At 43.0% G+C, this 15,433-nt stretch overlaps 1 protein-coding gene across 5 annotated transcripts in view; it reads left to right on the plus strand.

Moving 5' to 3' along the window:
• Positions 1–1,162: 1,162 nt before the first annotated feature.
• Positions 1,163–15,433, plus strand: part of CDC14A (cell division cycle 14A) — a 178,434-nt gene continuing 164,163 nt past the window's right edge. For 3 of the 5 annotated variants that reach the window (XM_024751234.1, XM_024751233.1, XM_024751238.1), the window contains exons 1-2: positions 1,163–1,296; positions 2,091–2,181. In XM_024751234.1, the coding sequence (XP_024607002.1) occupies positions 1,248–1,296; positions 2,091–2,181 (140 nt within the window). In that variant the 5' untranslated portion in view covers positions 1,163–1,247. Of the gene's footprint in view, positions 1,297–1,370; positions 1,904–2,090; positions 2,182–15,433 lie in introns of those variants that run through there. The other 2 variants (XM_024751235.1, XM_024751236.1) reach the window with 2 other exon arrangements.

The following is a 15,433-nucleotide window of genomic DNA, read 5'->3' on the forward strand; positions in this document are numbered from 1 at the left end:
AACCAGAGCCACATAAAGGTTAGGTATTTGTGATGATTTTGCGCCCACAGCGGCGACCCAAATGAGAGGACGTGGGGAACCGGATGGGAAGCTTTCACCCAGTGAGAACAAAGCACAAGTTAATTCAGAGTCCAATATGTGTAGAGGAAACCAGTAGGTGTTCTTCTGAGCTACGAGGTAGGGCTTCTTTTTTTAGTAAAGATAGAGGTCTGTCAGTGGTGAGGATGGGGGTTGGTTGAAAGATTAGCTATAGGTAAGGTGGGGCACGGAGTTCTGAGATCTTTAAGAGTGTGTGTGTGTGTGTCCACGCGCGCATGCAAGAGTTTAGAAGAACAAGGGTGAGTGGGGAGAGAGAGGTAGAGAATGAGAGAGACGAAAAATCTGGAATAGGAAGAAGACTAAGTGGGTGCAGAAAACGGAGGGGCGCGGGCTCATTCTTGCCTGCGAAGCAGCTTCAGTGCCCTCCGGGACCACTCCCAACTCCACCGTTTCATTCATAACTTTCTGGTCTGGAGGCCCCGCCCGGCTCCTCACGGCCTAGGACCGCGTTTCCTGTACAGCAATTGGTGGACGGCAACAAAGCCTTAGCAACCGGCTCTTAGTGATCCGCGGGGCGCTTGGTAACTGGGGCGCGGTGCGGGCGCGGAGAAAGGAGCGGCGCTGTCCCTTTAAGGGATGGCCGCGGAGCCGTGAAAGTGGAGGGGGCTGAGGGAGGGCGGGGAAGAAGGTCTGCGGGCGGACCCAGGGGCAGGAGGAGGAGGAAGAGTTGCTGCTGAAAGAAGGTGGCGAAGGAGGAGCGGGAGCAGCTGCTGCCAGCCGGCGGGCACCAGAGTCCTGCCCGCTGCCGCACGAGTAGCCACGGGCGCGAGCGGGGCCAGAAGTCTCCTCCTCCATGATCCCTTTGGGAGCCGGGGGAAGACTTTGCCCGGCCGTGAGAGCTGGTCTGCGTTTCCCAGGCGCGGCGGCGGCGGAGCAGCGGCAGCAGCCGGGTCCGAAGCGGAGTGGCCACAGACCGGGGCGTGTGCGCCCCGCTCGGAGGGTGCTCGGGTTCCCCACGGAATGTCCCCGGGGCGCCCTGCGCGCTGACCCCCCAGCCGCCTCCGCCCTCGGCGCCTGCTGCCTCTTTCGGGCGGGCTCGGTGTTCGGGACAGCAAGCTTCCCGGCTCCTGGGCAGTGGGGAAGCCCCCGGGGGCGGGTGACCTCAGCTGGCCAGGACCCAGCCTTCCCCCGTGCGTATCTCGCTTAAGATGGCAGCGGAGTCAGGGGAACTAATCGGGGCTTGCGAGTTCATGAAAGGTGAGGAGCAGCCGCCCCGCATCCTCCAACCCTCCGTCGCCCCCAACTCTTTTCACTTCTCGCCCCAACGTCCCAACCACTGTCTCCGGCTTCTTCCTGGGCCCCCAGCGTATTGCGGTCGCTGCGCGGGCTCTCGTCCCCTCTCGGTGCTATCCTCTCCCCGAGGACCCCCTGCTTCCGGCTTCTCTGTCTTTCTTGCGTCCCTCGTTCCCTCTGCAGCACGCTCGGAAGGCCTCCCCGCCCGATAATGGGACGGCGCCGGCCTCTCCCGGGCTCCTGCATGCAGCGGCTCGTGCGGATCCTTTCGGTTGCCTTTATCCTTCTACTGCTGGACTCGGTTTTCGGGACATCTCCAGACACAAACCCCGTCTCTCCTCCCTTCCTCTTCTTGAAGTCTCCGGAGCTGCAGGGGAGAGGCTCGCCTCTGGCCTCTCCCTTCCCCTTCCGCAGCTGCTGAGGTCTGGACATTTCTGAACCAAACTTGCATCTCCAGTGCTACGGGTACCCTCAGCTTCTACCTGCTCCCGCTGGCCTGAACAAGGGGGATATGGGAGCTCTGCCCACCGCTGAGTTCCTCAGTCGGGCCCTCTTCTCGCTTCTCTAACTGGTATGCTCTTGGATCTCTGTCGCTTTGTGGGAGAGATCAGGGCTCTGCAAGAATTCCATGTGTTAATGGGGTCTTTAAATAATGGGTGGCGGTTGTTATTTTGATCTTGTTGCATTAGCAACCCCCCCTGCCCCCAGCTTCCCTACTTCTCATATGTTTTCTCCTGTCTTTTAAACTTGTCTTTCAGATCGGTTATATTTTGCTACTTTAAGGAATAGACCAAAAAGCACAGTAAATACCCACTATTTCTCCATCGATGAGGAGCTGGTCTATGAAAAGTAAGTTTCTTTCTTTCTTTCTTTTTTTTCTCAACCATTTAGTTTGTTGGCTCTTTGGTGAGGAAATGCAGTGCACCTTTATGGCAGTTTTATTCACCTTCCCCCAGTGGTGCAAGCAACAAATCCAATTTCTTTAGGCTCAGATGCTTGGGGAGAGGTGCAGGGAAAGTTAACATAATTTGAACCTATCGTCACCTCATTTCTTTTAGACCTCTATCTATATTAGTTCTTCCTACCACCACAATAAACTGCAACCGTAGATTCCTAACACTCCCCAGTGCAGGACCAGGGAGACGCACCCTCTGTCCTTGCCAGATTCTGTAGTAGGCCTGTGAATCAGTCATGGAGTATTTATTGGAGCACCTACAGAGTACAGGGCAGTGTGTGTATTGAGTTTATCTGTGTGGTAAATTATTGAGTTATTTTATTTGGGTGCCCCAAGCTTCACAGTATTATTATTTTTGCCTTTGAGGAAGTGGTATAGGAGTGCTAATTTACATTCTTTGTTTACTCTGCCTCTGTGGGATTAGGATTTGAGAGTGTAAGATACAAGTAGGGAACTGTTTTCTGTGAAAGACCATTGATCTACAGGAAAAAGATATCGTATAGTATAGTAAAAACTTAATTAAAGAGAGATAAATCTCTACTTAATAAAAGCAACATATAATAAGGAATAAGAAGGATGAGTTGACATAATTATGTCCTTTTATTAAAAGAGCTAGTGTTTCAGAGTTGTCCAACATATTCTAACATTTAATTTTACTTCCTTGTTTTCTTAACCAAACGTGCAATTAAATGAACATAGTTAAATGAACCATAGTTACTTAGTAAGCTTCCTAGGACTTGTCCTGTTAAGAGGGATTTTGGCAGTTCTGCCAAAGTGTTTGTGGGTACCACCAGGTATTGGAAGAGTGAGAGTATTCTCGGACTTCAAGAGCATATCTTTTATTTGAGGGAAAACGTTCTTTAATTTCACTTAATCATAGGGATTCTTGAAACTGATGTCTTCGGGACATTTCTCTCAGTGGTGCTGGGAGCAGGATGCTCCTTGAATGGCTGAAGTGAAAGTGGGAATGAAAGAGCCCTTTGCTGCTGCTCATGAATGCCCAGAGTTGCTGGGCAAAGAGGTCTAAATCCCTGGTGTCAGATTACAGCTATGCTCCTAGATAGCATGGAGTACTGCACTGCCTGCTCTCTGACCTCTGGTACCTGGATGATGTCACTGCCAGCAGTGTTTATGGAGTGTTCATTCTATTGTTGGGAATGTGCATTGTTGTCGCCCTCTTTTTCTGGGTGTAGGGTTTGGGGACCTCTCATGAGTCCGAGGGTAGGGACTGTGTATATGCCGTTACGTTTAATTCTTCAGTGATGTGCCAGAAGTTAATATGTCACTGAACAAGCTCCAGGCCTTGAGGTCTAAGTTGCTTCTCTTGGGATTGCTAGATGGTAGATCTAGCAGAAAATTACATTTAGTAACTAAACACAGTCAGTACTCAGTGGTTTTTTGATTCTAATATTAATATATGAGGAAAATTTTTTGTGTGATTTTAATGTTAGTATTTTCGGATAGGGCTACAAACCACGTTCTTCTTATATTGATTCTCCTGTATTTCTGGTGTCCTGTAAAGAAAGACTTGCTGGAGAGACCATCCAATTTATATTGTGAGTTTTGATATCATTCAAAACTATGATGAGGACTCCAGTCTGGGCAGAGTGTGTATTTCTTTTTATTGGAGGTGCCTCACTACTACGCCACAGTAGTGGCTATGGTTCTGATCACCCACACCTCCGTTTTTTTGTCACCTCAACATATTTCATAGGGCTAGAGGATGTAGTGAATACACGGATGATGGATGCATATGTTACCTTCAAGGAGCTCCAAACCTGCAGGGAGAAAGACAGGACTGCAGTGAGACGGAGAGAAAAGATAACTGCCATAGAGTAACATAACCCCTGTGCTGGGGGGAATTCATGGGCATTGGGGAGCACTTCTGGTGGAGGGGTTCAGCAAAGGCTTCATGAAGGAGTTAAGACTGGCTTGAAGGATGGACAGAGATATGAGATGAGAGATCCCAGAAGTGGGAACAGTGAGGATGAGGAGGGAGGCTCTGGCGTGTGTTCAGGGAATAGTAAGACCTCTGATTTGCCTGGTGTGTGTACAGGTTCAAGTGGGGCTGTGTGATATGAAGCTGAAAGGTCAGCTGGGCAGATTGAATGCAGCATGGTATGCCATGGGACTCTCTTGAGGATCTGGGGGCAGTCCAGGGTATGACTGGACCTATGCTAACTGCAAATAATGGCAAACATTTATTGAGCATTTAAATGCATGCCAGATGCTGTTCTAGGTGCCCCACAACTATTAATTTATTTTATGTTCACAACAGTTTTGAGGCAGCTACTATTACCATCCTTAGTGTGCAAACGATGAGAGTAAGGTACAGAGAGGTTAGGTAACTTGCCCAAGGTCACAGAAGTAAGAAGTAGCAGACCTGGAATTTAAAACCAAGCCCTCTGGTTCCAGAGTACATATATCCTCTCTAAAAAAATTAATATGATGCTATCATCACTTAAGATGGATTAGAGAGGAGGTAGAGCCCACTTAGAAAAATTCCGAATTGTTCAGTGGGGAGAAATAAGTGTCTAGATTAGGACTGGTGGCAATGGTGGTGGGAAGAAGGGCTCTGAATCCATGTGACTTGGGAACAGATCAGGTGGGTGGGTTGGTGGGGTGCTGAGGAAAAAGAGGGGTCAAAGAAGTCTTTAAGACAGCCTGGGTCATGGTGAACCTGCTGGGGCCATTGACTGAAATAAGAAATAGGGCAGAAGAATTGGCTTTAGTGGGGAGATCAGGCATTCCATGTTGCAGGTTGGAATTAAGGAATTTAAGGGATGTGCACGTCAGTGTTGGATATCACATAAATTTGAAGTCCTTAAATTTGGGAATTTTCCACAAAGAGTTGATAAAGCCTTGAGAATGATGTGATTTCTGGGGAGAAAGAGAAAATATCAAGGCCTGTATTTCATAGGCATGACCAGGATGAGAGGAGCAAGGGAAAGAGGTGGAAATAAGCAGCCAAAGAGGTGGACAAATGCCGAAGGAGAGAGAAGAAAGGGGAGAGGGACAGAAGTGGTGCAATCCATCTCTTCAGCTCCACTTCAGGGAGGTATTGAATGAGAGAGACTGTAAAGCCCCGGAAGGATGAGTAATATCTGGGTTCTTCTATGGAGGATGGCTTATGGTGAGGAAAACCTTGACTATCGTATCAGATTGTACATGTCTCTAAGGAAAGGGGAATATTAGTATACATAATCACACAGGGCCTTGTACAGCCCTGTATCTGTGTACTTATTTGCTGAATGTATAAGTGAAATACTGCCTTTCTGACTAAATTATCACCCTGGAAATGCAACTATTATTTTTGAATCAGGAAGTAGACTCTTTAAATATTAGGCTGTGGGCATTCTGGACACAGCTGTGTTTTGTGCAGATGTTTATTTAGCTATGGAGAGACATTAGTGCATTATGATTGAAATGGCAACCTTCTGAGAAGCTGGTGGAGAAAATTTAACAAAGTGGCCTTATGAGGTCAGGCTGTTTATTAGAAATGAAAGTATGAATTTTCTCTTTGATTTTTTTTTTTCTTTGCGGTACGTGGGCTTCTCACTGTTGTGGCCTCTCCCGTTGCGGAGCACAGGCTCCGGACGCGCAGGTTCAGCGGCCATGGCTCATGGGCCCAGCCGCTCCGCGGCATGTGGGTTCTTCCTGGACCGGGGCACGAACCCGTGTCCCCTGCATCGGCAGGCGGACTCCCAACCACTGCGCCACCAGGGAAGCCCTCTCCTTGATTTTTAAACAGAATTTATCACATTGATATAAAGGCCTGAGCAGTTTTAGTAAAATGTGGTTGATAATAAACATACATTTGTCCTTGGTTTATGATTTCACAGATCAGAATTAACATCAGGGTATAGACTAACACACTTGTGGGAGAAAAATAGCCCCATAAAAAGGGAGCCTTTCAAAGATTTGTCTGTATGTGATTAAGCTACAAATAATGTACAACCCTCCAGAAAGGCTAGTTCTTTGGTTTTGGAATTGGGCCTTGTAATCTAAATAGAGGCTTACTTTTTATAACTTGGCTCAAATTTTTTTTGGCTCAAAAGTTAGCAAAATCAAATATTTTAATTATTATAACCTTTGTGTGCCCCTCTTAACGGTGATGGGTGTAGGGTTGGATGTTTATGCATAGAAAGCCAGTTTGCTATAAAGGAGAGTGTAGAGGTCTTGTCCATTTTCATTTCTTCTCTCCTTGTGTTTGCAAAGGAAAGGTATTGAAAATGCAGGAGAGAACTCTTCATGGTCATACTCTGGGGACTGAATATTAAGCAGTTTCTGAAACGATTCTAAGGATTTCACCAAATGTTTTAGCATGGAAGAATGAGCAGCCTCTAATGAGGACTAATTAGCTAACTTGAAGATTTAAATAATTTAAAATGTTCAATTTTCATTTAAACTTTATCAAAGCAGCCTGATATTAATACAACCGGGAATTTTTGGATAAGTAATTTATAGAAGAATGATTTCTTTATGTAGCCTGTAGCATAGGTTTGAGTTGAAATGTGAGCCTAGGACATCTTTGAGAGAAATACAGAAAAACTTCTCTCGCCTGGAAATACTTGTGGGAATGGATATTTAGGTTAGATAGAGGTAGGAAGAAACGCTTTTGGTTTTTCAATTTTTATTTTAAATTTAATGTGTAACAAGTAGGTTTATTTAACGGACAGCTGAATGTCATCTAAGCACATATATACATACACAGATATGTGATCTTATAAGAGCCTTAGGGCCATCATTTGGTACCTTAGCTTTCATTATAAATTGCCATGATATAGGCAGATAGTTATAGTCCTGTGACAGGCAATGAATGTTCTATATCCTTTATACACATTAACTCAATCTTCAGAGCAACCCTAGGAGTTAGGTGCTATTATTATCACCACTTTATAGATAAGGAAACTGAGGCCCAGAGAGGGTTATGTAGAGCTTAAGGTCATTGAGCTAGTAAATTTGCCCTGAAGTCTTGCTCTTATGCTTCCAGCAAGTTCCCAGTTGTCCTGAGCCTGGTTGGGGGGAGGGTGCAGAACAGCTTTGCCCCTCCCTGGCTCACGTGGCCCTTCTAACTTGGGTGGTGATGGCTTTGGCAGTAAATGTGCTGCTGACGTTGTGTGCAGGCTGTATCTGGGAATGTGTGATAGTAATTAAAATGTTTTTCCACGGCTCCACTTTTGTGGGTATAATTTTGCTTTTTCTCCTTTCAGTGGCCTGCCCCGCCTAAAAAGGAGAGAGAAAGTAAATTGAGTTAATTATCATTATATATTAATAGGAGAGATGAGAACAAAAGCCCAGTTTTTATAAGCCTGTGAAAACTTTTTGCAGGCTGTCTGGTGAAATGTTCTTGCTGCTTAACTGGTGTAACATAAGATGTAATGATTTCTGTATAGAATTCTCCTAAAAACTTGGAAAACTCTTTAGCTTTTAAAAGATGGTATAGGTTTCTACTTTCTTCCCCTTTTCTCCTTCCTCCCATCCTAACCTTGCAGAAATAACCCAGTATTGTTCAGGGCCACTTTTTCCACTCTCTGTTTTGAACACATGAGTTTTAGGCATGTGCTTGTATATGTGTGCACCTGTGCACGTAACCAGGAGTACTACGCTGTGTACGTGATGAGGAAATAGACATATCTGTATACATTCACCGGTCAGTTCTTAATTCTGTGTGACCCACTGGAGTCAACTGTTACTTTCAGGATATTGATTTATTAAATAGTTGCTGTTTTGACCTCCTAGGCATTCACAGTGGGTAGTCAGTCTCTGCTCTTCATAAGGACAAATTGTTACTCAGTTCTTTCAGTTTGCTTGAGATAAGCCTGGTGAAAATGCAAAATTTAACGGAGGTGCTGAGGACTCGGTTAAAACTGACAGGGCTAGTCTTAAAAGGGCAGCCTGAGAGAGGGATCCGAATGGACTGTACGAGAGTCCAATGAGGAGCTGTCTGCCGTCCAAGTTCTTTGTCAGCCAAGTCGCCACAGGGCAGCTTCATTATTGTGTTTGAAGTAGATCCCTAAGACATCAGATGTTCTCATTTGTAAGTTCATAAACACATTCCAGAGCTGAAAGTAAATGACCTTTACTTAGCCACTGCTTAATACACCTTCGTGCTTAAAAAACAAAGAAAAAGAAAAAAAAGACTCGACACATTTTTATGGGAAGTGAAAAAAGCAAAATTTAAAAGAAAGTTGTAAGCGGTTGGAAATAGAGAAAACTTAACATTTAGATGGGATAGATTTTGGTGCAGAGCACTGTGCTGATGCTTTGGGGATACACAGATACATAAAGAAGGAAGTGGAAACAATACATTGCAAGGCAATATATGACAAAAGCTGTAAATGTACATATTAGAAATCTAAGAAAGGAAGAGATATAAAGGCTATGATATTTGAACTAGCTTTTGAAGGGTGTGTAAGAGCAAAAGAGTAAATTTTATGATCTCCGTGAGGACAAGTACTGCCTATTTTTGCTTACCACTGTATCCCTGTACCCAGCACAGTGCCTGGCATAGAGATGGTGTACAAGAAATTTTAGCTGAATGAATGAGTGAGTGAAGAAGGAGGAAAGAAAGAAAGATTTCAGTGTTGGGGAGTAGCAAGATTCTGTCAGGTGAGGCAAAATACTTGCAGTGCAGAGAGGTCACAGGTGAGGCTGGAAACATGGTTGGGGACTGGCCTATGGAAAGCTGTTTGGATCTCAGTTCTGCTGGTTTATGAATGACAGGGAGATGGAGCAGAGCTCTGCTTAGGACAAATACTCCCATGGCTGGGCGGTGGGGTGTCTGTTGTCTGTGGCCAGGCTGGTTTATGGTTGTAGCAATGGGAACAGAAAGGCCCGGTGTGGGAGAGGCTAGAGAGGATGGAGTGACTATATTTGGGACTGACCAGATGAGGGGGTGGGGGAATTGAAGGTTAAGTTCAAGGTTTCTGACTTGGGTGATTGGGAGAAAGGGACACCTTAAAGTAGGCCATGTCTGTAAATCAGATGGAGGAGCTGCCTTTTTTGTTGCCTTGTTTTATTTTGGGGATGGCGAAGAGAAGTAAAAAAGGGGGGGTCTATAATGAAAGTGGACGAGGAGTCTTTGTGTTTTGTGATCTTTCAGCAGAAAATAGACAATGTCTGCCCTGGATATTTAGATATTTACTTGTTTAAAATCTGGGGAGGTGGGTGGGACAGCTGATCTCAAGTTCCTTTCTGGCTCACTGATTTGAGTTGGGCTTAAGCGTGGAATTCATTGTTTCTTTACAAAATTTTTTTACATTTAAAAAGTTGGTTTTGGGCTTCCCTGGTGGCGCAGTGGTTGAGAGTCCGCCTGCCGATGCAGGGGACACGGGTTCGTGCCCTGGTCCGGGAAGATCCCACATGCCGCGGAGCAGCTAGGCCTGTGAGCCATGGCTGCTGGGCCTGCGTGTCCGGAGCCTGTGCCCCGCAAAGGGAGAGGCCACAACAGTGAGAGGCCCGCATACGGCAAAGAAAAAAAAAAAAAAAAAAGTTGGTTTTGTTAATCACCTAAACACTTCCAGGACCACCAAAGAATCAGATGTTGAATGAGAATCATCAAATATATTGCCGTATTTATTAAAGGATGTAACAGTCCCAGTCCTTGACAACTTGGAAACATCTGAAAAAGGATCATGATTACTTGTGATTCATAGAAAATTCCTTTATGGAAAATAGTTTGTGTGAACTAGAGTTTTTGAATAAAATGTTTCATTTATTAATTTATTAGTTTAATATTTTGGTCTTAAAGACGGTCACGTCCTATTGACAAATTAAAGAATTTGCTAGTTTGGACTTCTTCATTTCTTATAAAATTTAATTTTCTTTTGAGAACCGGAAAAGATGGTTTATTTCAGATTTGCTCTCCTTAATGGATATACTCTTGTAATGCATTTATCTTGTCTGAGAATGTGGCATTTCACCGGGGCAGCTTCTACAAAGAGTTAGAAAATCACATCTTAAAATATCAAAGCAGTTTTGTCATTTATGGAAACCTTCCTAAAATGAATGTACATTTTTGCCTTGTTAAAGAATTTACTGATTATGATTTGCTTTTTTTTCTGTAATACTCAGACTCTATTATTATGAATACATTGGTTGTATAGTTTCACTGTAATTCAGGGATAGTTTTAGGAGCTCCAAAGAATAAAGGGATCTCTGCTTATGTAGCAGATGGTGCCTGCTTGCTAAATGTCTTTTGTCTTTTAGTGGTTTTAATTTATTCAGTCAGTTTTTGTTGATGACTACCATGAGTACTTTCTAGGTGTCGCATACTGTTGGGTTAGCTTTTGACATTACTGTCAATGTACCAGCTGCCAGTAGCTGCCTCCTGCCTATGATCTGTCTGATGAGTCTAATATACTGTGGGCATAGGAACTAGATATCACATTTTATACAAAATAAGGCTAAATAGACTCCAAGCGAGTCTGAGAGTGTCTTACAAACGTCGCTAAAGGGCATGGGTTTGTGACAGGCTTTAGAAAAAGCAATGTGACTTTGTTTTTTGGCTTACTTGTGATTCTCACTTATATTCCAGATTGAGATTTCTGAGTTGGGGATCCTTGTATAACCGATTTCTTAGTCTATACATTTATCGTCCTTTTAAGAGAGTGTGGAAATATATACAGCATTTATATTAGTCCTGGTAGTCAAATTATTGATCATCTGCAGCTGAATTAATCTGAAATGCTAAAAACATTTTATTTTTTTCTAAGTGTGTGATAAAGAAAAGGGTTAAAAGGTCTTTTCTAGGGAGCTGTGAATAGTGGGCTTGAAAATAGTGTCTTTCATGTTCTGCCAGATGCTTTAACTAGTGTCAAATGTGTTTTATATGGCCTATAGCAGATTGCCTACAGCTCTAGAAAACCCAAAAGTAAAGGTTTAGAATGATTTTAACTTGGCAAAACTCTCAGAATTGAAGGGGCTGCTAAGCAAAAAAGGAGTTGGGATGGTGCTTAGTTGGGGTGAGTCTTTTTAGATTGGGGGTTACTTCTGGAGCAGGTCACATTGGGAGCAAGCCAGTAATAAAGATGCAGGCCGGGTGTGGGGGGGAGACTGTGGAGATGGGTGCTCCCAACCTTTCCCTGCTCTAGAGAGGCGGATGACCTCGCCATTCTCCATCTCCCTCACTGTCCTTTCCTTCTTAGGTTATTTTTGTCAATTTTGTCTACTTAGTTCAATTTTGTATCCAAAGCTAGTAAAATGTGATGTCGGATATCTTTCCCCAGATTTGACCTGGTGTATAGCTTAGGATTAAATGGAAGAAGGCGGTATTTTTGCAGATGAACCAACCACATCAATCTTTCATTCATTTACTCAGTCATCTCTGTGCCAGGTCCTAGGGAGACATTAATGAGCAAATTTTAACCCAACCCTGTTCTCATAGAGTTTATAGTCCAGTGAGGCTTTGGGAGGCTATTAATCAAATATTGAGACATAGGACTGTTTTGTAAGTTCTCTGAAGGAAAGACCTGTGGTTTTGGAAGCACATAACAACGAAAACTGGCCTGCAGGGTGAAGGGGTACGTGTACGTATGCGTGTGTGTGTGTGTGTGTGTGTGTGTGTATGTGTGTGAAGTGGGGTGACAACGGAGGTGGAGGTAGAGGTGGGGGAGGGATCAGAGAAGAATTCACTGAGGAAGTGTGACTGGAGCTGAGACCTAGAGGATAAGTGGGTGTTAATTAGGCCAGGGAGGGTAAAGTGCCAAGGGCCTGAGGCAAGAATTAAAAGAAACAGCTTGGTTGGAGCTTGCTAGTACTAAAATGGGGGAAATGGTGCAAAATGAGGCCCCAAAGAGAGATAGGTAGGGGCTGCATCACCCTGGGCCTCACAGACAAGTTTGAGGGTTTTGGTTTTACTTCCAAGAGCTTAGAGAGGTGATGTGATCATTGCTGGGTTTTAGAGTAATTATTTTCCTTTTCAGGACCTCACTTGCTTTATGACATATGAGGAAGGTTAGTCTTTTGTGTAAAGGGGATCAGTCCCCATTCTGTTTTTTACCAAAGTCACATGCATACTGTCTGCATGGCCCTCTTGCCTTCAATACCTGCCATTAAACAAAGGGGTTAATTTCCACTGCTTGAGAGTGTTTCTGTGGGAGTGAATTTTAATCTTGCCAGTGCATTCCTGAAAAAGTCTTCTTTTGTTTACATTAGTTTGAGAGTCAATGGGGTTTTTAATTAATTGACCTGCTCCAAAGAGGGAAGTTACAGGATTACAGACCTTGGTGCTGAAGGTTCCTTGATATCATTTAGTCTGTCTTTTGGCTTTAAGGCAAAGCAGCAACCCATTTTACAGAAGCAGCAGCTGAAGGCTTAGGTGGCCCTGCTACTTGCCCCAGGTTAATAAGGTGGTGAGTGGAGAAGGGTTCCTCATATTCCCAGTTGTGTATCTGGACTTTCCTAAAAACCTAGATAATGTACCAAAGGACAGGCGTGAGAGTTGATATTGGGATCCTCTCCTTCCTTTGTGATCTCAACAAATTTACTTACCTACGTAAGGTAAGGTATTTACTTACCTTACGTAGGTAAGTAAATAGTACTGATGTGAAGGTTCCTACCTTATGAAGCCGCTCTCTGGACTGTGGCTTTGTTTTCCGGCTATGTAGAAAGCATAGTGAATATCGGGAAGAAAGCTGTGAGGATCTTTCTATTCTCTGAGGAGACACTCTGACGAAAATGCCTTCTGTACCTAGACCCAACACATTGAGAGGGCAGAGTGCATCAGATAGGGCAAGCAGCCCTTGAAAAGCATTTGAACTGTTGAATGGTTTGTCTAGTATGGATAACTAGAGTCATAGACAATCTACACACACACTACAATATATATAATATATATACAATATTATATATAATATATTATATATACTACAATATATTATATATAACATATATAATATGTGTAATATATATACACACTATAATATATAATATATATAATAGTCATATATAATGGCTAGGAATGTGATATGATAGGGTAATATAATATAATATAATAGCTGGAAAGAACTTTAGAAGCCATCTAATTCAGCATTTTTATTGATAGATGAGGATGTGGAGTCCCAGAGAGGCTAAGGCATCGGCCCAGGGACTTTGAGGGATCAAGTTGAGACACGAACCCCTTGCTTCCCAATGGTCTTTAGTTTTCCATCAGTCTCTAGGTGACTGATGTGGAGCGGGAAGCTTCTTAGATGTCTAGCCTCTCTTCCGTAGGAGGTAGACATCAATGTGACTGTGGTTTGTTATACTTGAGCAAAAACTCAGACTTGTACTTTGATCTTAGATTAATGTTTGCTGAGCATTTGAGACCTTTTTGAAATGTGATCATTGTGAGTTTAAGCCATGTACAGGATCTTTATCATCAGACTGGAGGGGTGCTGATAATATTTTAGTGATAGGGAAAATATTAGGTGAAGTGTATAGCCCAGAGATCAGTGCTGATTAATTTCACCAAAATTTTGCACATATGTACATACACACACATACACACACATCTCACTGTGCTTTGGAGGATACTGCTATCTTAGCATTTATCAAAGGTAATCATGTTTACTTGTCTGTCATTGGGTGGTGAGCTCCTTATGGGTAGGGACTGGTAGTCAGCAGTTTTTCAGTAATAGTTGAGTGAGTGAGTGAATGAATGAGTAGACGAAACATGTCAGCAGTGCTGGTAAAAAGTTTGAAGAATTGGCATGCGTTATAATGATCTTACAGAATTTTTTCATATTTTTTTTTGTATTGTCAGCACTCTTTGATTATTATGTTAACTTGTAGTGCCTTGCTCAGAGTAGGTGGTCATAAATTTTGTTCAGTGAGTATTGCTTGGAATATAGTTTATCTTTTTGCTGAGGAGTTGACAGTTTTCAGAGGAAACTTATGATATGTAGAATAAGGTACAACTGTGCTTTAAATTATGATTCCTCTAGGAATGGACCCACTTAAATTAGAGTTTGTTAGAAAAACCAAACACAAAAGAATGATACATCATAAACTTCATAAATCTCGTGAGAAGAGCTAGACCTGTAGGGTATAACAGAAAGGCTTCTAGGCCCAAGTTCTATTTCCCTTAAATTCTGTGGGTAGAGGGTGACCCTGGTAAACATTTGCTCTGGTCCCATTTCTTCATTCTCCCCAGAAGATAACCCTATCTTTCCTTCCTTCCCCACTTGCAGGACTCCAATTCTTTTCATTTCTTTCCTATCAAAGCAGGGAAGAATTTGATTTTAGCTATTTACACTTACTGAATAAAAAGACAGATTGACTGTTTTTCGCTTAATAATTCATGAGTTTCATTCTAGGTATTGACCCATAATTTACCAACCTTACAAGGGGAAATTTATATATACATAAGGGATACTTATTCATTTGTTCATTCGTGCATTCATTTGGAGGGGAAGCTCAGGGTACTCTGCAATAATAAAATAATATATCCATGGTTTTCCTTGTCCAAATGAGACGAGTTTCCCCCCGACCCTAGAAAAAGCGGGGGCCCTTGCTTGACTGTGGCTCTGGAGGCGTCTTCCTGGGAATTGCCACAATGGAGAAGACACTATCATGTATCATTAACCTCGGGTTTAGGAGCCCACTCAGCCCTCGGGTTTCTTTATTGTGTCTCTACACGACTTATCTCTGCCATTTCTCCTCTCCATTTTCACTGTCCCCAGGTTGATGACTTTCCAGTTCTCCTCTTCTGCCCTGAGCCCAATTCTTTTATTCTCCTGCCTTGGTTCCAAGTTGCTCGAGTACATATTTTATTCCTTTTAGCATATTTGAGTTATTTCAATTGTTATCAGTTGATTTTTGTATTTTAACATTTCCCTCTAGCTAATGGTCTGGCCTGTAAATGTGTTTCCATTTTCCCCACCTCTGGTGAGGAAGTTTCTTACAAAGAGGCATGTTGTTGGAAGGTGTCTTCTCTGTTCATGGCATTTTATTATATCTAAGTCAGTGATAACCTAGCATGGTGTGAGCAGCTGTGACCATTTTTTCTTCAATGCTCTTGACATTTTCAGAAATGTATTTAGCTTGTTAGAAAAGTATATGTATATAAAACTATATTATAAATACATATATATTTTTAGAACTGTAAGCACTGTAAGGAAAGGATATATAAAATGACCTTAAGATAGAGTTTGTTGGCTTTAT

Source organism: Neophocaena asiaeorientalis, unplaced genomic scaffold (genome assembly GCF_003031525.2).
Source record: "Neophocaena asiaeorientalis asiaeorientalis breed wild unplaced genomic scaffold, Neophocaena_asiaeorientalis_V1.1 scaffold147, whole genome shotgun sequence".
Taxonomy (NCBI): Eukaryota; Metazoa; Chordata; class Mammalia; order Artiodactyla; family Phocoenidae; genus Neophocaena; species Neophocaena asiaeorientalis.